The sequence below is a fragment of the Rhyacophila brunnea genome, unplaced genomic scaffold, assembly GCF_057557595.1.
Source record: "Rhyacophila brunnea isolate RB1 unplaced genomic scaffold, BYU_Rbru_1.0 scaffold_19, whole genome shotgun sequence".
In the NCBI taxonomy this organism is placed as follows: domain Eukaryota; kingdom Metazoa; phylum Arthropoda; class Insecta; order Trichoptera; family Rhyacophilidae; genus Rhyacophila; species Rhyacophila brunnea.
Window position 1 is genome coordinate 20,176,871 of NW_028232848.1, and position 27,001 is coordinate 20,203,871.

The 27,001-nt window shown below is 33.1% G+C and overlaps 1 protein-coding gene across 2 annotated transcripts; it reads right to left on the reverse strand.

The window, feature by feature from the left end:
• Positions 1 to 14,254: 14,254 nt before the first annotated feature.
• Positions 14,255 to 24,321, reverse strand: LOC147072830 (cotranscriptional regulator ARB2A homolog). 2 transcript variants are annotated; one of them, XM_085945761.1, is made up of 6 exons: positions 24,185 to 24,321; positions 23,806 to 23,887; positions 20,880 to 21,186; positions 18,388 to 18,760; positions 15,214 to 15,298; positions 14,255 to 14,663 (listed from the first exon to the last, which is right to left on the reverse strand). In XM_085945761.1, exons 1-6 carry the CDS (start codon positions 24,206 to 24,208, stop codon positions 14,581 to 14,583), a joined length of 954 nt encoding a protein of 317 aa, XP_085801887.1. In that variant the 5' UTR covers positions 24,209 to 24,321; the 3' UTR covers positions 14,255 to 14,580. The 2 variants fall into 2 exon arrangements, with proteins under 2 accessions (XP_085801887.1, XP_085801888.1); XM_085945762.1 differs by having other exon boundaries at positions 24,051 to 24,306.
• Between the last annotated feature and the right edge of the window lie 2,680 nt (positions 24,322 to 27,001).

A 27,001-nucleotide genomic window follows, 5' to 3' on the forward strand; every position in this document is an offset into this window, starting at 1 on the left:
CCGTAGCCATAAATTGACAAACTATAATTGAAATAGGGAGGAAAATGATATTGACGCGCGTGTTTGAACATGTACCGTTTAAAAAAAAAAAAAAAAAATTCGGTTAGGTACATGTTCAAACACGCGCGTTAATATAATTTTACTCCCTACTTTAATTGAGGTTTGTCAATTTATGGCTACGGCCGTATGTTGTAGCTTAACTACTGGGGAATGCCAAAAGAAATGGCGTATTTCAAAAAAACACTAACCTATTCTTAGGTCAATAATTATTATAAAGCAATCATTATTCATAAGGTGTTTATCACACTTAAATGGTCAAAGACAAAGCTTATAATAAGTATCTTTAGAATCATCTTCAAATGTGTTAATCTTGCCGATTTTTTGAATAATAAAATGCCTAATTCTTATCAAATTTGGGATCACAGAGATTATCAATATAATTTTTTATCGTGAATATTTTACAAAAATTATTTCATAATAAATTATACTAATAGTTTTATAAATGCGTTTAAAAATTAATAAATGTAAAAAATCTTAACACCACTGCACAGTTATGTACCGAAATATGTCTATATTCTAAAACATTAGAGCGAGAGGTTTAAAAGAATACTATTTTATGTAACAAAAATACTTTATGCAGTCATCAAATGTTTAAAATAAATATAAAGGATAATAAGGCTTCAAAATTATATAAATAGATTATCTACAACGTTTAAGGAGTGTCCAGGATTATGGTTTGAAAATAAAATAAAAACTCAATTTTGACCTTCGACGAGCATGTCCCCCCTTAATATAAATTCATTTTATTTTTATTTTCTATAAAATAAATTTAATTCTATTGCACTGAAATCGTTTGAGCAAACGCATTTCATTACCATTTGCATAATAAGAAAACGGGCATACCTACATTTATTATGTTGCCAGTCCGTAGGTACATACATAGATTTTAACTAATAACTGGTAAGTATTAACTAGTAACTAATGTTATTTTTTATATATTGTTATATCAATATAAAGTTTTTATAATTATTATTTATTACAAGAAATTTCAATAGTAAAATAATACTAAGTAGGTACGTATTAATAAATGGCAATGTTAATATTTTCCGCATAATTATTATAATAATAAATAATTAATGGAATTGATAATAATACAATTGAATAAAAGTATAAGAAAAAAATGTAAGTACCTCATAATTTTTCATTAGCAAAAAAAACTTTGAAAAGACAGTATTATCTCTATGACGTTTTTTTTTTATCATAAGTGGGTAGGTACCGCATTTTATTTGTGGAATATATTATTTTTTAATCACTTTTATGGCACTTAGAAGAAACTGAATAATACTTTTTCTTTAAACTTCCACTATCATCCTTATCATGAGAGCACATTATGTTCACGTGCATGTTTTAAAAAATAAATAATTTGATAATATCATAATAATATTATTGTAATATGGATGAAAAAACAATCACATATTATGACCTTCAACTAAAAGTACTGACACATATGACAAGTATGTAAAGTTGTTTAAAACTGGTATGGTGTGACGTCACATATTTTAACCCGGGCTATAACCGGATTCACCCTTTTAGATAGCATTATTGTAGGTATTAAGGCGGTTGTTGAAGTAGATATATTAAATACTTGGTGCCAACTGATTAAAACAATAAGGCAATCCAGAATCGAATTAAAACATCATGATTTTTCAACCAATATGTAATCAAAATTGAAAAAAAGTGAAACAATCACAAACACCCAGGCTTTAAGAAAATCACATAAATATATTGTGACCTAATTGGGACTCGAACCCAGATCCCCCGCATGAAAGGCCAGAACCTTACGCACTGGACTACGAGGGACGCTTATACCTAAAGACTGGGGTATCGGGTTTGAATTCCGGGTCTGGACCCAGAACATGGATCTAATAGGTTGACCAAATGGCTAACAACAATTTGTCGTATAAACAAAAATCTATTAGAAAACCCTTTCGTGATGCAGCCAAGATCGACATCGGATAACTATTTCCTGCCACGGCTAACGAACGAGTAGGTACTAAGGTACCTAATGGTTTCATTAAAAATTTGCGTACTTATTCAGTTTTGAAAAATATTTCAATAACTCCAATGTTGCTTAACAGTGTTGTCCACTATCTAAAATCAAACTGAGAACGGATTAGAATAGAATCTCTGGATGCAGCTAAGTTTTTAACCGAGTACCTACTTACCTGTGCTTAGACCAGTTTTCAAGTTCGAAAGCCAATAAGTTTCACTACGCAAGATACCGAACCGCATTTGTCATAATTCTCTGTGTATTGCGGTAAGTTGCAGCAACTGAGAATCATGTGGAAAATGTTGGCAATTTGCATTATCCGCTGTCTTACAGACAAGAACCGTGTTTTATTTAGACATGAATTTTATCTCAGCATTATACCACCCAAAGAGGTTGGACGGTCTTTAAGGCTATACTTCAGCTGAGGCATGGTCTAAAAAGATCGTGAATAGGCGATGCGCGGATTGTGAAAATGACGCGAGCCAAACAATTTGTCATAAAAATTCAACATGCGTCCATTTAATGTTATGTTTATTGTTATATTATTAATAATAATAGTATATTCATTGACATGTTTTCTTTTTAAGTACGTGTAACGTTTTTTAGTATTTTTTACACGATTTAAAAATATATTCCTCCGATGCCATCACAAAACAAATTGACGTGCTCACACCTTGACTGTTGGTCTCCGATTGGCGACGAGTGCAAAATTTCGTCCCACCTACTGTTCAAAATTATTTGCCGTTTCACTTATATGTATGCTCTTAATATACGACCGTAATATATTTCCGATTCAACATTTCACGGTGAAGTGTGATACGGCGAACTGCATATGTACAAATTTCCGGACACGCTGCAACCCACCTCGATTTTCACCAAATATTTCTATAAATTATTATAACGTAGCTACCTACCTCGATAGGTATGCAAAATTCAATTAGCCAGGCAAAATAGTTTGCTATCTGTCAAAAACAATACAATATTTTTTAATGAATTTATTATCGAGAATTCGTAAATAAGTATGTTATGTTTTAATAACTTTTTTGACCTTAAGAGTGTTAATATGTCTATTATTTTAAGGATCAAATAATATTAATTATTATGGTTAATCGATTCGATTGCAAAATAATAATTAAACTTCATCTTTGTATGTCATTAACTTTAAATTATCTTATTTCACACGCTCCCAAGATGCCATCTTCATAAACAGGGGCGGTTCAGGCATTTGGGTAGCGACATTTTCTTGTGACAATTATTTCGCTACATTAATAATGTATGTTAGATGGTATAAAGGTACATAAATGACATTTTAACAAAACTAGTAGGTATTATTGTGTTAATATGTATATCATTGACTATACTCTTAGATTATAGAAAAATAACTATACTAAACGCTTCAAAATCAATCTCTATGCTTTATTCTAATAATCTAATCTGATATAAAAATTTAACAATTTAGCAGATTACCCATTCGTCCAATTTTGTTTCAGAAGATGAAATGAGGATGCAATGAACGTCAGAGACACCATCCAATAGATTCAAACGCAAGCTGATGTTATTTTGTTGATAAGTTTGAAGACCTTTTCTGGAATTAACATTTTTTACAGAATTTTCTTAAAATTAGGTATGTTTGAAATTTGTACAATCAATATCATAATGATAAATATTATCTTGTTGTGAGGGGACAGTTACTTTATTGAATTGTCATCAGTTCTGCGTAGTTTTGGTTTCGCTTACGTCGACGTACCTACTTATAACATCGCTTAGGTATATTTACATTCAATCTTTAAACTAACACACATTTAGCTACAAGAAGTTAGAAGTATTGTGATGATATAATATATCCATTTACATACCTATTTCCAGAGTTAATGTTTAACCATGGTAAACTGATATCACACCCACGGTGGCCGCGCGGCTTAAGCGTTGGACTATCACGCCGTGGGTCTCAGGTTTGAATCCTGGGTCTGGCAAGTACACATATTGTTTGTTGTGCATACAATTTGTGTGTGAGTCAGGGTATGGACTAATAGGTTGAGCAAGTGGTTGACATCCATTTTTCGTTAATACAAACCTCTACTCTGTGGAGGTCCATATTATGATCCTATTAGGATCGGACATGGTCGAACAAAAAAAAACTGATGTTATCATTTCTAAATATAGTACATTTTTAAATAAGTACTTATGTAGGTAGGTATCTATAGGTATGTAATTTGATTCACTTATATCTTACTCATACAATCAATGTGGTTACGGGCTAGATCTAAATATCCCCATAAAAACTCGCGTTGGGCAGTAAATCAAAGATGTGTTTATTGTCTTTACTATATTTTTTTACTCACTGTTGGTATGGCGCCCGTCTTCGAAGCCGCAAAAACCTCTGTTAATACGAACTTAATAGTTTGTAGGTCCATATGCTCCGTTTAGGAGTGAAAACGGGTTTCTACAATAACAATTATAAATGAAATTTAACAAGACGTGCTTGGATTGCATACTTCCTGAATGTCGTATTTATTATTTATAGGACAGATTTGAATTATCTTAAAACTTAAATGTAAACCATACTTTATATTATTACATAGGATACAGTAGTATATTTTAATTTTATCTACACATTTTACTAAAATAATACCTACATACTTAATAAAAATGGTCAATTCATATCCTCGATTCGCCCCTGCGCTTAGGGATCAGAAAAAGGCCGCGATTCAATCTTTTGACCCGCAGGGGTGCTACGAGTCAATCTTGGGTTCGAAATAGTTGTTGTAAAATGATTTATTAATTTATTCCTGGGTGCAGTTGTAAATGTTATAAGTGTATCAGTGCTGTTAACCCATTAAATTGCTGCCGTTGAAAGGCCAGGACTTGATTGTGGTTTACATCCGACCCGACAATACGGAAAACATTATTACGATAATAGACTTTAACTCAGTTCCAGTAAATATTTATTTACTTTTACTACATAATAACACTTTTTATAAAATAGATAATACAATGTAACCATTTTTTTATTTTTTTTATTAAGGCTTTGACTGCTACCCGCTGTCACGTTGTCTCTTCTCTGAGCGAGGATCTGTTGTTCAGTTCCTCTCTCCAATCGATTTTACGGAGTTCTTCCGTTCTCCCCAATCCCAGGGCACATTTCAGTTGCTCTACGTTCTCAAAAACACAAGCTGTGTGTTGCTCAAATATTGGGCATTGCACCGCTATTTATACAATGTTCTCCTGAATATCGCAGAGTTACGAATCGCTTCTCCCCACGAGGACATCAAATCGTTTACTTTTTGATATTATGTATTACATTGTGTCAGTTCTTCGTTGTTAAGTCCCGAATTGATATTGAAACCATGGTTAATCATTCTACCACCCCTTCGTGCGCAATATGTAGTGAACTTTCACTAAATAAACTGGCTTCTGACAGTCTTATAACAAAGACTTTATTCCAATTTCCGAGATTACCTGTTAGGAAAAACTGTTCTGCCGATTAGCCGTTTCTGAGAAGACCACACGGCACCTCCGCCACAACGGCTTCAGGTAAAGGAGAAATCCATCAACGCGCGAAAAGGGTGAAGAGATTTTTATTTGTAGGTCTAACACTCTAATAAGTCTAATTCATTATTAATAAATTCATTTTTATTTCTAGTGTACAATAAAATTAATTAACGCCCGTAATGGACGAAAACGCCCACGGTGGCCGCGCGGCTCAAGCGTTGGACAATCATACCGTGGGTCCCAGGTTCAAATCCTGGGTCTGGCAAGTACACATATTGTTTTTCAATTTGTGTGTGAGTCAGGGTATGGACCTAATAGGTTGAGTAAATGGCTGACATCCATTTCTCGTAAATACAAAATCTGTTAATACAAACCTCTACTCTGTGGAGGCCCATATGATCCTATTAGGATCGAACATGGTCGGAAAAAATGGACGAAAAGTGGTTTCCGGCGTATCTTGAGTTCGAATCCTGGGTCTGACAATGCACATGTCGTTTTTCAATGTATGTTTTGGACTTAAAGCATGGACCTAATAGGTTAATTAAGTTGTTAACATCAGTCTCTCATAAAAAAAACTGTAAAGAGACCTCTTCAAGGCTGTAAAGATCCACATTGGATTTAAAGTAGGTATCTACAGCCAATGAAATAATAATATATTATACAATTAAAACAAAATGATTTTATCTTACAGCCATTTAATAGTCACCTAGTGTTATCTAACTCATTTTTTGATAACACAGGATGTTTCTGTCAGCAACAACTTATTATCTTTATTAGTTAGTAGGTAGGTATATTGTATCTAAGTTTGTCACAATATAATTATAATATTAAGACTTTGAACTCTAAATACGTTAATGCTTAATAACTAAGAGATAGCTAAGGGTGAGGTATAAAGCGTCAATTACATTGAGCTTCTTTACAAGCTGTTTGTTGGCGTATTTATAATCTGCCTGTAAAGTCACCCAGTGTAATCATCGAACAAGCTAACATGTTCGATGATTACACTGGGCGACTTTACAGGCAGATTATGAATTCTCCAACAAACAACTCGTAAAGAAGCTCAATGTAATTGAAGCTTAAGAATGTAAAACGTTAGCTTCTAAACTCCTATAATCCTCTTTATTTTACGCCCCACTATGGAAACAGCCTCAGCGAAGTATGTAGTGCCAAATTATCCACCTCTGAAGCTGTGGGTGCGGGGTCCAATCTCGCGTCTGGAAAAATCCTTGCTCATTCATTGCTCGAAATGGAAAATTTTATGAACCGGAGCATTCGATAAATTTCCGAAAATATTAACATATTTATCTAATTTTATGCATATTTTATAAAATTAAGTGTTTGATTTTGTGTAATCGAGTAGAATCACTTGGTATATACATAAATAGCCAGCGCTCGAAATGGAAAAGTTTACGAACCGGAGCGCTCGACAGTTTTCTGAAGATATTTACATAGCAAAGTTATCAAATTTCATGTGTATTTTAAAAAAAAATGTGTTAGATTTTCTATTATTTGGCCTATCTAGCTCATATGGTCAAATTATTTTTTCCACGAGACGAAGCGATAATTTTACCGATTTCACGAACAGGAACGGCGCTCCGGTGCGTTTCTGTCCATTTCGAGCCCTGGAAATAGCGACCTATACTTAGTAATAACGAAAATATCTTTCCATTAAAAAATTCAGCTCACTGGTTGGAAACAAAATGTCTTAGACTATAGATACGTATTATCTAATTAACATAAAATGTCGAGTTCGCGATGTCTAGTTAACTTCCGATTCCCTTCGACGTCTATGGTGACCAGAAACGGCACGTGCACGGATGATATAAAATATTGTATAAAAAATGGGATGTCATTTTGGCGCTGCCAGGGGCGGCATTTTTTCTAGGGACGTTACTGATTTAATGGACCGGAACTGCGCTCCGGTCTATTTCGAGCCCTACTAATGATCTATGCCCAGATTGTTGTTGAATTTGTCTATCTAAGATGGCTCTAAGTGTAGAGTCAATAATCATGAAATTAAATCAAAACGTACCTTGTCGTTTAATAAATATTATATTCAAGCATTGAGCTGTTGCATAAATGGTGTCAATTTTTGTATGTTGTGTGGTGTCCTAAATACTATGTATTTCTATTATAGGTTTTTAGTTTATGTAAGTAATAATTTATAAACATAATACTATTAATAATTCGTAATATTTATTTAACTGCAGTCATCTTCTGTTACACTGCGTGCATGCATGAACAATCATCTTCGTCTACCATGTTGAAATTTTGCTGATAACGTAAATTGAGAACGGAATTCTAAAGAAAAATAAACCACTGAGAGATTAAGATAACCTCTGTGACCTATGTTGTCAATATTTATGAATATTTTGCTTGTCCCATAAATTCTATCTCTCAATCTACATACTGTCAAGATGTTGGCTGCAATCTTACTTCATAATGAATGCTGGCTGTGTCACTCAGCTGTTTTGAATGAATCGGTTGTTAAAACATGAACCTGTAAGCGTACTGGTAGTTAACATGGATTAGTTAAGGGTATATTATTATACTGAATAGCAATAAGATATATTTGTAAAAATGCCTTGAAATGAACGCTGGGATTGAGTGTATTTTGGAGGTATAAATAAAATTCTCAAGAGTGACCTCTCACTATCCCTGGACCACAAAGTGTTTGACCAATGTGTTTTTCCAGTGCAAAACATGCACCCTAATTTCAAAGAGGTTCAAACCTAAAGTAAACTTTACATGTTCAATAATATTACTGAAAGTAAGTGGTATTCATTGAAATGACATCCATGTTTTTACACAATCAGTGTTATAGGTACTGAGATATCCTGGGTCCTGTAGCTAGCTCGGGATGTTGGTAGGACCCAGGATTCACAAAAATTAATTAAATTGCTATCTGTTTCATGGTAGGATTAAATGAAACTCGTTTTATTTTGGTCGATTTATATTCTTAGATTACTCATGTTAGTTACACTTCCAAACGTTTTATGCTCGTCATTTTAGTTTCGTTATTAATAATTATCATCGTTCGCAACTTTTTTTTTAAATTTTTAATTTATGACCTTTCACTCCGTATCCCATTTTTCACTTCCATGCTCAATTATGTATTTTTTTCCTCCCGAGTCGTGAGGGCCGATGTTCACTCTTTAAATGGCGACCCTAGACCAGTGTTGCCAAGTCAAAATTTGAAATTTCAGTAGAATGTGGAAAAAAAATTCAGTAGATTCGACAAAATATCAGTAGATTTCTGTTTTAGGAAAAAAATTTTGCCGCGGGCCGCAGGTTCCCAAATTTTCAAAGACAACTCGTTTTTTTCCCGGATGGTGGATTGTGGAATGAAGAAATATCAGTAGATTTCATAAAATATCAGTAGATTCAGTATATTGCCAAAAATATCAAAAAATATCAGTAGATCTACTGAAATTTCAGTAGACATGGCAACACTGCCCTAGACTGACTTTTTTATATCGAGCAGTGTTGCCATCCTTACCTTACATACTCCTTATTATTTTTATTATTAAATTCCTTTGGCTTTCGTCTTTTTTATTATTATAATTAGATACAATTCTTACGTGGTAAGTACATGTTGAACATTTTGACAGTTAATCAAGAAATTTTGGACGTATTTACGCCCATTGTTGACTAGGTCAGGTGACATGGTTGCACCTAATAATTGCATACGACTATCGGGAGAGGCCCAATAATCATGGGTGTAACAGTACCTACTGACATATTAGAAAAAAGCATGGTTTTAACATGTTTTTCTAAATTACAATTATTGTAAGATTACAACGATATATTATAATGTGTTGTAAAGGTTACTCATCCAATTTTAATCATATATTTTTCAATTTTACTGATATTTTGTTATAATGTATTCATTCATTTCATCCGGTAGCAGTGTGTAGCACCATGACAGCTCTATAGTTCAAATTGGCTCTAATTTTAGCACTATCTATTTAAAATAGACTAATAATAAACCGTAGAAAGTCGACAAAAAACATTTTATTTCATATTATCTATGGTAAGTAATACCATTTTTTTATGACCATGTCCGATCCTAAAAAGATCATATGGGCCTCCACAGAGTGGAGTTTTGTATTGACCAAAGATATATCGTTCAACCTCATTGGTATTAACAGATCTCTGTATTTATTACAAGAGATAGATATTAGCCACTTGCTAAACCTATTAGGATCATACTTGGACTCCAAACACACATTGAAAATCAATATAAATGTATTTGCCAGGATTCGAACCTTGGACCCACAACATTATAAGTTGACATTATATAATAAAAAACGTAAATGGATATAGAGGCAGGTGTTTACACCCGTGATTATACGGCCTCTCCCGATAGTCTAAATTACTGTCACAGTCCACATCGCTGGACTGGATAATATTGACGATGAATAAGTACAGAAGCGTGCTATGGAAAAAAAACCAAGAAAAAAAGTCCTGGGTTACCCAGACCCACTACATCACTCAATATTTTACAGATGTGCATTTCCAATTATGATGTTGACAAATTGCCCAGTCTAAAGGCCTATTACACCAGCAGACTCGCAAACCCAACCGGAACGAATTGTCCACTTCAAATAGCAATTACGCAGAACGATTCACCTGCAAACTTAATCGTGTTGGTGCTTAATTTGATTGGTTCATAATATACACTCAGTTGCTAGTGTGAACAATTTTATTACAAGTAAAGCCACAAATGAAATTTAGACAAAAGTAGTAATGAGTTGCTGATTGTATTTATCTACTAGGGTATTATTATTGTTTTAATGAATCAAGTCAGGCAACCTTTATGTAAACTTCAAATTTGTGTTGTTATGTCAAAGGCAAGACAGGACACGCTCGTGCGGCCACTCATGGAAGCTCAAGTTTAATTAACACATTTGCAGACATGACGTCTATAAACGTCGTATTTTGTGAGATGTGATATGACAGGATGTCCATTAACGTCCTGTATCTACTGTGGAACGGCATACGACATGACGTTTATAGAAGTCGTATTTTGGATGAAAACAATATGTTCCCTGCTAATCAGTTATTGTAAAATTAGAATGACAACACTATTGCACACTCATGATGTAAGAAAATCTTGCTTATAAAGAAAGTCAACTTACTTTAGATGATAGTATTTGAGGTTCATTTCAATGTTTCTTTCGTAATATCAATCTTGAAACCCTGATTTATATTAAATATTTTGAATTATTTACTATCGCCATCGTGAAACTAAACTATTTCTCATAGTTACCATATTTGATTCATAATTTTATCAATTGAAGTTTTTCTATTTATCTATTTCATAACAAATGCTTGTTTTCACTTCGATGTCTTGGAAAAACTAAACGTATTGAGTAATTTATTTATCTGCAATTCACAATTATAAATATTGATCGGAAAAATAACATGCGACTTTGAGACCCATTATTTGCGGGATTCAAATTCATAAACCACATAACATAAAGTGAGCTTAATCCTCTACTCCAAATTGGCTAGTATAGTATTATGATTGTTAACCAATTGCAATTAATAACAAAACAATATTTAATAAGTTAACATTTTACTTTTTAGTTTTACCTTTCAAACCAATGTTTAGATCCAACAGAGAAACTTTGACTGGACACAGAATGCCATTTGACAATAAAAGGTATTAGACGTGTTGACAGAATATAGGGTGGAGCATCTTAACCGGCGAGTGTAAGTGTAGTAGGGTTAGGTGGACTGCTTCGTATCAAAGTCAAATTTAATGAGAAGAATTTGAGGTGATGTCCACTGCGGTGTTTTGAAGAGAAGCAATACGATTTCAGACACGCTAAGTAATCAAGTACCAGAGCGGCCTCGTAGACTCTGGCTTCTCATCTGACTTCGGGTTCGATTCCCATTGAGGTCACAATACATTAATTATGTGATTTTTTTAATGTCCGGTTGCCTCATTACTTTTATACTAATATCATTGGCTCCCGTGGGCCTGTTTTAATGCTAAAAAAAGGTACCTTCAAAACGATGTATTCAGAAAATTGGTGATTGTAATATAGAAATGATGTTATTTAGTAAAATTAATTACAATGTTACTTAAAGTTTCTATTTTTTTTTAGCATTTTATTATGTCATGTAGTCGTTACACAATCATAACACTCATAAATTATTCAAGAATGATTGTTATTTTGAATAATGGCCAGTATAAAAATATATAATACAAGTTAAAAATATTTCTTAGATCCAACGAAGAGAATTTATAATTATCACTTCTAACAAATGGAAAGGTTATCTGTCAAACGACCTTACAGTTGATACCGCATAATGTTATGTACGTTTTGTTGAAGATGTTTTGTATTCTTAAAATACGTATTATAATAATATAATATGTAAATGTATTTAAAAGAAAAAATATATTCAGATAAGATATGAAATAATAATAATTATAATATGTATTACAAACATTAATTTAAATACAGTAAAGTATTTGGTGCTCCAAATATTGTTTAAAAAGGAACTAAATTCTCAATCTTTCAATCATGCTAAACAATGTCAGTCAAACGTATTTGTTTTCATTGAACTACGTGTAGATAGTATCTGTTAGTTTTTAAAATTCAGTTAAACCCTGCCTGATTCAAGCCATAGTAGATAATAGTCAAAAAATATTCGTTTATAGATAAAATATTTTTCACCGATTATGGTTTGGCATAGGCAGATATATTATGTATTCTTAATTCAATGAAAACAAATAAGTATGACAGAAAAGGTGTGCATTATTTTGTCCATAAATATAACAGACGTATATAATAATATATACGTATATAATATATTATATAGATTCGTAAGTTCCATACAAGAGGATGCCCCTTATAATTGGCGCCATCTATTGATGTGACTATGAATTTTGACTATGTGAGCCAGAACCCAAAAAAGTATTCATTTATTATAAAAACGAAATTGTGACGAAAATAAATAAAAGTCGACATTTCAAGTCAGATACAATTTATTGAAATGATAATATTATTGACATTATGAATATGTAACATCATAAATTCAGTGACGTCCCTAGACAAAATGCCGCCACTAAGCAGCGCCAAAATACCACTAAATCTAATTTAAATGCCATACCTACTTCAACAGACAATATTACGTGTCCATGGTTTCAGATACATTTAAATATACACCTGACAACTTTCAAAACTCGCGAATGACTGGCAAACATATTTGGATAAATTAATTAGGTCAGTATGTACATACCTATAATTCAAATATAATTCGCAAATATGTACGTGTCATTGCCAGTCATCAACAATGTGACGTTCAAGGACAACGGAAGTAAACTAGACATCGCGAACCCGATAAAAAAATCAGGCCTGTTAAACCTTTTATGTTAATTAATAAATTTTGTTTCCAATCAGTGAGCTCAATCTTTTAATAGAAAGATATTTTCGTTATTACTAAGTTAAGATACCTATTTCTATATACACCTAATGATTCTCCTCGATTTGCCGCCCTTCGAGTAATTGCCGCACCCAAGCGATGCTTAATCTGCCTACCCCCACGGGACGTCACTGCATAAATTTATGGGGACATAATCGTAACGCACTCCCTCGATTGGTGGTAATTATTTGTCAGCACTTCCTGTCAGATTGATGACTTTATTAATTTCCTATGTGTAGCCTGAAGATTTCATTATACATTTTCATCGCTTGCTGTTATTCTGCGCAGCCAAAAACCCAACAATCGACATCATAATATTAATGTAGATTCTGAAACAATAATTTAAACATGTAATGTCAAAAAATAAAATGGCAATGGTCGCCACTTTCACTTTTGTAAGAATGCGCAAATATAATAAGTATAGCCACTTTATATATGTAATTTACTAAAACGTAAACTTCTTTGTACATTTATGTTTGCGTTAATAGATTTTCAAATGTGAAAATTACAATACGTACTATCGTTATTTCGATGCCACGACTGCAAAGAATTTTAAAGGGACAAGCGTATATAAACATATAATAAAAGTAGACTTACCCATTATTTATTTTATTATTATCAGCTGTACGAATTGCAAAACCTTTTTATCAGTATGGTTTAAAAACGCCGAAGATCAATATTATTCTGATGTTATTACATAATATTTTATTTTATTTTCATCAATGTCAACTCGAAAAATATTGCATTGTTGTTTTGTTTTGAAAATATCATGTAGAATTGACATTAAATTTGAAAATAATATCATGACATCAGTGACAAATAGTATCGCAGCTCGAGTGTTGATTGGCTGGACCATGGGTGAGCTCTGATTGGTCATTGAACTGGCCTTGTACGATACTGTCATCTATTATCATGACTGAGTATTTCTGATGTATTAAGTGGTCACGATCACTGTATGGAAGATACATCCCCCTGATTTTGTCAGATCGCCCATAGCATACATAAATTATTATGGTTTAGTTAGGCAGGGTTTAATAGAATTTTAAAAACTAACCAGCACCATATACAAATTGTATTCTTAGTTCAATGAAGACGAATAAGTATGACTGAGAAATTTTAGTGTGCATTATTTATGTCGAATCTTAACAATCTACCTCCACCCCTCACCACTGCAATTGATATTAGAGTCGTTTTTTGCGATCCATCCAAAGAAGATGATGATAAAAATTAGTAAAACTGCAGAGCTTATGGGTGATGGTATGGAAAACAAAAGACCACTGAATATAAAATATATTTTAATAGATTTAAATGACACATTCTTATTATAAGGAGGTATGTATGTAGGATTTTTTCCAACTTTTAATTATTTTTCACATTACAGAAAATGTTTAATAATATGTATTTTATTTTCATACCCTGGTTTATTTTTCAAATAACATTATGGTAAGTAATTACACAATATTAAAATAAACAAAATATACTTATATCACAACAGACTTGTTTGTTTATACTGTTTCTGCTTATTAACAGCCGATTAAGATCATAATATTTTGAAATGAATGGGAATAATTCATCAATCAACAATATCATCATTTATCCTGTCACACTGCTGCATATTTGTGCTCCAAGAAATCAAATACGGATTTGATAGCGCTATGTGATGTCATTTCATGTTTCGCAACACCTGAAAAAGAAGTTATTCAACCATTAAAATATAATGTGGATAAGTAAAACGAATTCACATACACAAACATAAAAGTTATATTATATCGTTAAATCATATAATTTTGACTTGACTAGCTTAAACGATCAAAAAAATTTGTACTTGATAGAAATAATACTGAAATTTCATGAAATCATTTTTGAAATTTCATTTCAAAAAAAATAAAATGAATTCAATAATTCTACTTAAAAAATGCATTAGCATCGTGTTCTGATATATCCTAAAAGTTTCAAATGTCTAGATAGTCGGGAAGTTAGTTAAAAATCGATTGCAAGATTTGTACTGGATAAACAACCACCGGACAAATAAGAATACGAGCTAATAAAAACGTTGTAAAAATTGTGAGTAAGTAATTTTTTATTAATTCCAAATAAAATACGTATAGAAGGGACATCTGTTGACTCCATTGGAAAGTTACTACATAATATATACTCCATTCCAAAAATGCATTACAACAGATTTACTAAATTTATGAGACACTGAAGCTATGGTATAAAAATAATTATCTCACCGGCTGATACTCTTGGGATTTCGTATTCTGGAGATTTTTGTGGCGCATCCAAAGGATCATGGCTGGAAACCCAATTTTGGCCAACCTTAAATTGGAAAAAAAACCAATATTAAATATATATTTACCAATTATGTGGTTTATGAATTTGAAATGAACACAACATAAACTGCACTGGGTTTAAAATTTGAGCTATTAAAAAATGCAAATGTTTAATTATCGTAAGATAATAATATTCGCCACACCCATTAATATAGAATTTAACATTGGTCCATATCAGAGGCCGTTGGTCAAAATAATATAATACACTGACAGCAGAGCCCTTTAAACTGCAGACAAAATATGGAGAAGTAAAAATTCCAGATCAATAAATATTTATATAAAATGCACTCTCTTTAGCTTCGATAATAAATACGAATAATAATAAATATGAATCAGTGGCGAAGACTCCATACTAGGAGATTATTTAAAGCCTACCTTCTTAAAAAAATTAATTGCATATTGACCGTGTTCAAATAATAACTTGATTATTTTATATTCCATAAAATACTTTAATTTGCCAATGACATCTGTCATATATGTAGGAATATATTAAAAATATATACAAATTACAGAACCATCTGTCAAAGGTTTAAAAAAAATATGCCACAGCACGCCACCTGTCTTTAACGTATTTATTGGATTATTCGGCGAGGAATGCTGATATTTTTTTTTTTTTGTATGACCTCAGCATGTCTACCACAATGTATGTCCGATGGCGAAGCCTGAAACCTTTGGGAATAATATTATTGTTTCTGACTACTGTTTTGTCCAAAATAATTAGTAAGATAGTTTAAAAAAATTATTTCTACAGCATTCAATCACATATCGTCTATTCAATTCTTAACTATCCTAAATGCCAAACCATAAAATGTTCAGGAAAGCGAAATTTAGAAATTACGAACCTATGCTTAATTTGATTTTAATTCTGTAATATTGAAATATTAAAAAAACATTTTTTGTGTTTCAAATTACAATTAATTTTGGTGAATTTTTTCGAATGTCAAATTTATGAAAAATTCAATACATTGGCATATAATGTCACTTAGGATACTTAAGAAGTGGCATGAAAATAATTGTTTCTTAAATTCAATATAATCCTATGCATTTAGGTTTATACAGAATTGTTGGAAATTTCATAGTGAATCGATTGATGTAAAAAAACGCATTTCGAAAAATTGGCGTTTAGGATAGTTTAGAATTGAATAGACGATATTATAAATACACTTTAAAAATACAGTAGCAGTAATATCGTAATATCTTCTTATTTTTCGTCAGTATACATGACTCTTTTTCTCTGATCTCCAAAGCCTACCTCTTTCCAAAGTCACCCCTTAGCCCCTGATACGAATTTATATTTAAATATTGGGGTACATAATATGCATAATCTGACAAAGTAAACGCAACAAAATAAATGTTATTATGAATATTCTAATGGATAATTCCAGCATAGGTATATAATAAACAACATAATATACATTTGGGTCCTATCGATGAAATCAGTCGTCTTAAACCAAACCCGTGTATCTGAGCCTTTCGCTTATTGTGCAAGACTTTAGTTCAAGTGTCAGATTCATTCTCTGACGTGCAGTCATTATTAACAACAATTACAAATTCAGTTACATTGCAAATTCTAATAACAAGCTATATGTAGTGACATGAAAGGGTTTATGTATGAGGGTTAGTTTTAACTTTAATTAAAACCACGGATTCAGGGCAATTATTGTCTATTAGGTATATTTTCCTTTTCACACGAGAATATAGGACTAATGTTGATTGAAATAACAAAAACCTAGGTGAAAATTTATGCAATAATAATTGTCAATGTCATTATTAAGGATGAAACAGTTTTACAGTTTATGCACTGGTTAATATTAATTAAAGCCTACATTTGGATTACAAATTATCAATAAAATTAGGCTGGTAGATACATGCACTTTGGCATGAAAGGTGGCATATTTTCGTTTAAAGGCAGTTTCTTAGAATTTTTTATTTTGTTGTTATACCTGTGAGTGTCTCTTTTCAAAGTTATAAATATTATTACAAGTTAAATATTTATCTCCCTAACTCTGTCGATTATAGGATTTTTTACGGGGGGTTTAGGCATTTATAAAGTTTAGGCATTGGTTGCCAGTAGTTACTCTAATCAGTTGACATGTACCAAAGTGAGTTTACACTTAACACAACACATGCATTATCAATAATTGTTTTGTGTGATTTATTTGTTAAAAGTTCGAATATTTCATTGCAAATTTGATTGATCATTTTAAATGTGGGATAATTAAATTTTGTGTGACTCTTAATTTCCTAAAGACGGAAAATGGATTGAATGGATAAGCAAACAAGAGTATGCAACGTAATATTAAGTATGCTAAAACCCTTAAATGGAGATGGACCAGACATATAGCTCGTAGACAGAGTGGTCACCGGACAAATACGATATTCCGAGAGATGTAAGATGACTGAAAAGTCTCTCCGAGGTATACTGGATTGCCGAAACATTAAGGCTCAGCGGAATTATGTGGCAGCAGAGAATTAGAAACTGAGAAGAATGGAGAGAGTTAGCGGAGACCTTCGTCCAGCAGTGGATTGAAACAGGCTGATGATGAATTAAATTTTAGTTATGTGCAATATATTTACAAAATGTAAAAACTATTTTTACTTACTTATGTGGGTTTCGACACTAATGATGTTATCTGTCAATTTTTGGTGGAAAAACATTATAAAAATAAATATCGTATAATACTGATTCAACTAGGAATTATTGGGAGGAATAGGCATCAGTTGACAATTGGAAATATGCTGTTTTATGACAAGTCGTAACTCATAAAAAGTATACTTCCGGTTGTTTTACAGAAGTAAAACATTAATATACTTGATTACCAATACATACTAACTACGTCTTTTAATCCTATTACCAGATATTTTCTTCTTTGCATTACGATATGAGAATTTTTCAAACTTTCATTTTGCTCTCCTGAAAAATGACCAAAAGTAAGTTACTGCTTTGTTCGTTGTGGGTGTCGAGATGTCATTGGCAAATAGTATGATTTTTGTATAATATAAAATAATCAAGTTATTTAAATACGTTAATTGATTAAATTTTGTGTTTGTTAATTGCAACCCTTAAATAATTACCTTTTTTAAAAATACTTCTACATCTGACGAGGTGCCATCACGTTGAAAACTGTGAACTGAATCTGTCATAGCAATAGCTTTAACTTTCTGGCTGAATTCTGGAAACTTCTGTGCTAACCCGACAGTGATGACACCGCCGTAGCTGTGGGCGACTATTCCTATGAATTTGGCAGGTGATTTTGCAATGTAGGCATTCCATACAGATTCTCCATGTTCCTCAGGGGTAGAGCTCTGTGAGATGAGATACTTTCTTCCGTTGACAACACGCTGGTTATCATTTGTGTTTGTGACTATGACGCCGTATCCAAGAGATTTTGCTTTGTCAATATATGCCAGCTGCGTTCCCGTTTCTAAATTGTCATTCATTATAAGGCTGAAAATAGCAAAGACAAAACAATGAATATTTTGATGTTTTTAAATATTGTATGTCCGTCCAGTTGTTACCGGAATTGAATTATTATATAACGCCTATCAACGTCATACCTTCACACTGTAAAAATATTGTCCATCAAACAGCACTCGAAATGGGTTATTTTACAAACTGAAACAGTTGATAATTTTTCAAAAATATTTAACCCTTTCGCTGCGAGCCATTTTCGCGGGAATTTATTTTCAGTCAACTGATCTGTTAAAACGGTCACTACAGCTAAAACAGATCGATTCCAAAATTAAAAAATAGATTACTAGATGAACTATATATCAGTTATTCCAAATGCACCAAGAAATAAACTATATTCGTTACATTCTCACTAAAATAAATCGAAGAAAGTGAAGACGCTAAAAATTATCCAAGCTTTGACCGCGCGTTCAAAATGGCGGCCGTCCAGTCTTCACATACATGGTTTCTACACATACTACCGAGCAATTTGACGCGTTTGTATTTGTTATACACAGGGCTGTGTTGAATACATGCTGCCGTGTAGTTGGTTACGGTCTATGACCGATATATTACTAAATCACTTGTGGAATAATCAGTGGGTTATCGCTTATCGCATTTAGTAAGTCGTAAACTCAAATTTTATTACCGTTTCAAATTCTGAACCTATATTTATTTTCGTCACCATAAAATAATGTTGTCATCCACTTATTCATTAGGATGTTTTGGAGAATAAAACACTAAAAATAATTACCGCACTGCTAAAATACTATTATAATATAATTTATGAGGCGCCATCGGCTTTTTAATTGTACAAAGGGCCTGTCGAATAATCGCCAGGCATGTGAACAGAGCTAACACAGTTTCGTGGCACATAAAAAATATAAATTATTACCCATTATAATATTGTAAATATCAAACATGGAACAATGAACAAAGCCAAACAACTGGAGAGCTGTGCATCGATAAAATATTTTCCAGCATTATTTCTTCGATAATATTATGTGGTAGTGACATTTTGGCGGGTGAAATAATTATTTCACATATATTTATAATGACAAAAAATACTAAAAACAAATCTTCAATATGTTTCTTTCGAGATCACAAATCACTAAGAAAAAATACATAACACTAACGTAATCATAATAATTAATTAAAAGGTAAATAAAAATATTATCGATGCACACTTTTCGATGCATGACCAATGTTTTGTTTTGATAACCCTGTTGACGCATCTAGTACACCCGTCTTCGCAATGGCGCGCGATTCAAACAACTGAATAACGAGTGTTCTTTTCAAAAATATATTTCCTTGTGTTTTACTTGACATTTTTATGATCTGTTGCCTGATATGTCTACCTAAAGGTTTGAACTAATTTTTAAAGCATATTATCCACAAGTGTCTCTTCTAGTTTGGTCAAAAATACGAGATAAAGTCTATGGCATGTTTACATGCCATACGCAGTCTAAGGGTTAAGTGTGCTCGAATTTTTGTTTTATACCTACCTTGGACGGACAAATGCAACAACAGTCTTTAATCTTCCGACATGCATCTCTATAGAAACTTTGTGTGAACAAAATTTTACAGCGCCACAGGTGAATAAATTTCTCGAATTTTGTAAGTTTTTGAAAGTTTTGCTCGAATGCACGAAACCATCACATGCACAATTCTTCGACTCATTTCTCAGAAGGCGAAGGTCAAGTGCATCAAGTGCTGAATGTGAATGAGGATTTAGTTTGATGAACGCGATTAAATCAAAATCAAGAAATAGAATGGAAGTAGAACATTTAGAATGTTTATTACGAATAAAGTCAGACATTTCATCTGGGGAAAATGTTGACTTAAATGTGGTTTATAAAATATTGGGTCGATAGCTATTCTCTTCTATTTTTCCCTTCTACATATTCCGGTGGTTTTCATTACGTATTTTGTAAGTGTTTTATTTAGACAATGCTGTACAGCCGTCTATTTCCGATACAACCACTCACAGTGAACTATAATGCAGCTAACTGCATATGTACAAATTTGCAAACACGGGTACCTTATAGATAATGTTTTTTAATTTATATTTTTCATTAATTTTAAACATACTGATTTAAGAAAATTATTTCCTTACGATCGAGCCCATTGTCCAGCTCTGACAACTCCGGAACCGTGTATAATAATTAAGAGCTTGTCCGGATTCGTCAAGGCGTCTGTTGTAGCAAAGCAAAATGATTTCAATTCGTCAGTAGAAGTGTTGGGTACTGGCATCTTTATCAGTTTTGATTCTGTCTCCAGCAGACCGTAGACATGGTCGGTTATCGCTTCTCCAATGGCTTCGTAATGTTTTTGGTTCTCTGAATGCTTGTCGCTTATTTGAAATGCAAACGGCTCATCTGTCAGCTCTTTGGATTTCTTATCCAGCTGACGTAATTGTCCCTCTGTTATCATGTAAGAAACAAAAAAAATATATGAAAGTAGGTGTCCGATCCTCCGACAAAACTACATACCTTGTATGTAAAAATGACATAAGATGAATGAGACAATTGAAGTATGCAAAATCTGAAATGACACCTTATACATATATTTGGTAGCCATGCAAAATAAATCGCTCAAATGAGAACACAAGCCACCAAGAGATGCCACCAGGTTAGGTATTGCATTTTTAGAATTTATGATCAGCTGACATTCGTATAAGCATGAAGACATTTTACAAATATCTAGAGAAACATAAAATATAATATTAATTCTCTTACTATCACGGCAATTTGATAGGTTTTGTTAAAATAATAATTCCTCACTGAATAGGTACTATGAAATATTTTTAATTTTGAAGAAAACATATTTAAAAATCCTAGAGTAATTATATATAAACATAATATAAATTGTTGGTTTCTTTCAACTTTGGAAGAATATTTTCAAATTATAGGCAAAAATAAAGATGCATGTTTTACTAAATATAATAAAATAAACATTTATTAGCATAATGAAAAAAAATATCAGCTTTATCAGCACTGCATCATCGTTTTTTTTTTTTTAGAATTATTAATAAGTCCTTGCTTTTTCGTACAAGGTGGTTGTTAGTAATTTTGAACAATCACAAACACCCAGGCTGTCCGGGTCCAGTCATGACCGGGAATCGAACCCAGAACTCTCGGGTGGAAGGCCAGCGCCTTACCCACTTCACCACGAGAGCCGCCGCATCATCAATGTTATGATCAATAATAATTGAGAATGCATCACACAATGCCCGTTAGAGCCGTTTCACACGGGACACCTGTGTCCAGCCACTGGTCTGCTGAGCGACTTGCATCGATATATAAAGGAATAAAAAGGATTTCAAGTTATACACATTTATATTTTTTATAAAAATCGATGTTTTTTAAAATAGATATAAAAAATAGTAACACTATGAATTAGTCAAATATCTCTTAGGTGATGCTTAGAAAACTTAATAAACTATAATAGGGTGCGGTCCGATACAACAAATTCACATTTTATTACATTTTTTACAATTGTAAGTTTGTCTTTGACTTAAAATAAAAAATATTTTTCTTTTTAATGTTTTCAGATCCTACATATTTATTCATTAATATAGTTGGAATTGTAAATTATCAAAAAAATGTCTCAAATTGCAAGCTTCGTATTTTTCCGCTAGGTGCCTCTTTAAAAAAGGCTCAGTGAAGACTTCGCCTTAATAATAATAGTTTGTTCCAACCGATAAAAATGATTGCATAGACTAATATACTTTAGCCGGCTCGCACATCACAATTCGCCTTGTGTGCCTAACGGCCATAAATCAAAAGTTGACAAAATTTCGACGAATGTTGCATCGTACATCCTCGCACATCTGCCCAGCGGCAAACGTCAAACACGAAAAAAGAGAAGTCTCTCGTCTGCCATTTTTATTGTGTTGATTGTATGAACAAACGTCAAACGCGGCGGCGTGAGCGAGCAATGACATTGTAGACAGAGACAAAGACAGAAATGACCGATGGCCGCCAGCTGTGCGCTTGCGCGGAGGCGACATTCCCGAGATCGACATGCACGCTTTGGCCATTGCAACTAGACGAATGTCGCAGGGTCGCAGAGTTGCAGTTGCATCGGCCAATCTGCGAAGGTCCATTTGATAACGTTTGTTTCTTGGTTTACGATGACGTCACATCGACGAATTCGTCGTAAGACGCATGCGGCGAGTTCTGATGTGCGAGCCCTCTTATATGCGATAATGGTAACTCTAAAATGCCGTGCGCCCCATTGAATGTTTTTTACTTTTCATACTATCAAAATAATAATGGATATTGGTTTTATCTATTGGCCCATGTCATTTAAATAATGATTATTTATTTTTACTACTGATTTTTGAATATTATTTCTTGCTGTACCAATATTTTACATTCAACATTAAAACTGGCGGGCTTATACCGATACTTTGAAATAAATACCATTCATTTAAAATTCTGACAGTTATTTAAAAACTTTTCAAAATTGTCTATTAATACTTGCTTCAAAAATGCACGCCTATTTTATTACTACAGTTGACATGTTTTGAAATATAAGCACCCATTATTTATAAAATATGGCATCACCATTTAAGTTAAAACTGTATGACAAAAAAAGTCCATCAGCTGAAATACCCCTCATGGTATTTTTAGTAAAGTACGCAAAGCCGATATATCGGATCTGTGGTATTCTATGGATAAATCTTATGAAAATTGCAGCTGCTCCTAGTTATAAGACTGTCAGAAATCAATTCCATCTTAATCTCCAAAAGGGGGCCAATTTATTATCTGGTCGATCTAGTTATAGTCAAATCTTCATAGCATGTCTACTTATCGAAACGAATGTTATATCGCTTGTTCACGATGAGAGCATCTATAAATAATAAAATACTATAAGTGCTTGCAAATAATAAAGAATCATATTTTTTACATAAATGATATGTCAAACAATCCGTGGAAGGAAAGCAAGAATGATATTCGTGTTCTCGAAGTGACAAGCTATGTTGTGGTTACTATTGTAGGTACCTACACAATTTTATTGAAGAAGGAGGTACTTACGTGAATTAAACCCATAACCAAATTCATCGATTGTTTTTGGTGCCGACGACATGACTCTGAAGCAGAGAGGGACACCAAATAACTGAAAAGAAATAATTATTCAGTCCATATTTTATAGAAGAGGTATTATGATAGATGGTGCGCCAACAAAATATTTAATTTACGGGAGAAAACATAACATAAAATGTGCTACAAACATTGGCATCATGAGTCATGGATAAATTTCGCTCTACCATTAAACTCACCGAAGATAAAGATAGAAAAGTAGATTGGTACCGCTTCCGTTTGATTGCAATAGCTTTAGAATTTATTATTTTTGGAAATGATTCTGACTGAAAAGTCTACAGGAGTTTTATAATTTAATTAAACACAGAATTACCGATAAAAACCGAGACTTAAGCATTTATTTTGAGTGAATGTGGAATTCCACCGAGAAACAAGATGTTCGCTGACGACTTTGGTTGTTTGAAGTTTCAAGTTTGACAGTCGGCTGAACTGAACGCTGAAAACAAAAATACTATTGCCACTTGAAAAGAAAACCATCGACACAATCGTGAAATGAAATTACTTTGTGTGCCTTATGTGAATTAATGAATAATTCTACTACAAAACTCTGATTCACAACGGCCAATAACTACTAGACGTTAGCGCGTTAAAATAAAGCCGATTGGGCCAATTACAAACCTAATCTCTGGTATTTTTTAAAACATCTCATTGTTTTTAGAAAATTTTATTAGATTCATTAATTTGCAACGTGTATAGTAAGAGTAGTTGATATATTATTTAAAATTATTATCTTTTATTACTGACAATGACGTAGGTACTGTCGATACGAAATTTTGATACAATTCATGTAGGTACTTACCTATTTCTTAATGAAAGGAGTTTTACCTACCAATAAAACTCTTATTATTCATGTTGACTTTGAAGTCCTTGAGATAGGGTTTGCTCTTCCTTCTTCGCGTGAGGTATTATTCTACTAATTTAATTTCCTTTTTCTTGTCGTTGGTCATTCCTCCCTTTTTATTTACTGGTCATACCCGCGCGTCCCTTTTTTATGTAGGAAGTTTGGGACTCCTTTGTCTTCATTATGATATGGCTCAAGGAACAGGAACAAGGGTGAAGTTATCACCTGGTGTTGGGTGTGCCAAATTCCTGTATGTGACAATGATTCATTGACGAGGGATAGACCATCGTGACGTTCAATGTATATGGAGAAGTTAATGGGTTCTTTTCCCCCTCTGATTGTGGTGTGTCCATCGTTCTCTTGTAGTTGTCGTGAAATGTCGACTCACTACGCCAGTTACCTCTCTTTAAGATATCATCTATTGGGTATAGGTATTTACAGTTTAAGGAAGCCTCTTGAAGATATAAATAATTCCGAAATATCCCCACCTTCCTCTCTCCTTGGGTTTAACATGCAGACCAGTTTCCGTAACCAGAATACTGGGTCGATGCTCTGACACGTGGAAGTACTTAGCCTCTATTCCGATTGACGATGCTTGGCGGTATCTGTCTTTGCGCCAAGTATTGGCCATATAAGTGACGTCCCTAGACAAAATGCCACCCCTAGGCAGCGTCAAAATGCCGCCCCATTTTTTTATATCTAAGAAATGTGTTGTATCGATGCATTAATAACAAAATATATACCACTAAAACATACAAAATTAAATTTAGATATTAAAAGCGAATAAACATAATATTAGTTAGACACTTACCCAAATCACCAGAGTCTGAGATTCTATTTGTTGATATGTCTGACAAATTTGGTTTGCAGAGTACTATTTAGTAATAATACGCAGATGTACTATTTTCACACTATTTTTCTATACTATTATTGTACAACATGTAAACAATATCATTTGCCTTATCATTCATTTAATATGAACATACTTTTAATCACAAATACACTATTAATTAATTGTCTCAACACTCAACCGTTACAATAAACAAACTTTCCTGGCCTTTTTTTAGCAAAGTCCGTAACTATGTCATCCAAATCTAATTTATATGCCATTTCTGCTTCAATAGACAATATTGCAAGTCCATTTAGCCTTTCTTCGGTCATCCTAGATCGGAGATAATTTTTAATAATTTTCAGTTTTGAAAAACTCCTCTCTGCGCTAGCCATCGTTATTGGCATTGTCAATATTATCCTAATTGAAGTGACCGTATTTGGATAGATTTCTTTCAAATTATTATCTTAAATAAATTTTAATACGTCATGTGGCGAAGACTTTTCAGTCACAAGTCTACACAGTAATTTTAACTCCTCACAAAGCTCCACTGCATCGACATCAGATGTGCCGTTTGCAGTGAGTTTAATTTCTAAATTTTGACAATCTTCCAATAAATTTTCAGGAGTGAATATTCCTGATATGATATCCATGATATTTTAATTCCTCAAATCGATCTTCAATTGAATTTATAGCCTTATCTACAACCTGATTGAAAAACTCGACTTCAAATTTTTTTTCAGGGTTATGTAGAGGCGTTTCATCACAACTCTCATACTCGAAATGTTTCGGTACTCTTCGTCTTCTGCAATCTGTTTCTTTGGGAAATTCTGCAGGTATTTCGAGGGCTTCTGCTAATTGGTGTGCGATTATTTTCATTTGTACTAAGCCATTTTTTCTATTATTACGCAAAAATTTTAAAACAGCTTCAATGGAATCAAGCGCGCTGGTTATATTAAATTCTATCATTTGCAACTGTTTACTTAGTGGATTTATAGAACTCAAAATATCATACCAAACTATGAGACAATTTATAAATTTAAAGTTGCATATATTTTTTGATAATGCGATGGCATCATTTTTGGTCTGCAAACTATTTTCAGTGTGTGAATTGGCATGTTTCTCTTCAATATATAATAAGGCATCGTAAATTTCTACCAATTGGTATCTGATAGGCCTGATTGCTTCGATTCGGGACTCCCATCGCGTATCAGAAACTGCCTTTAGGGCTTGCGCAGACAGAGAGCGGTCGGAGTTCTGCGTTCAACCGACCGTTGACCGCTAACGTTCAGGGACAGCAGACAGGTGGCGGTCAACAATAAGCGTTCCATTTGTTTACAAACGTTGTACTGACACAAGCGCTGCATAATGCGAAACCGCTATATTCCGACTGCGAGTGGAAGTGAGAAAGCACCGCTGTTGCGTACTCACTCCCCCGTGTGGTTTCGCTCTATGTTGTG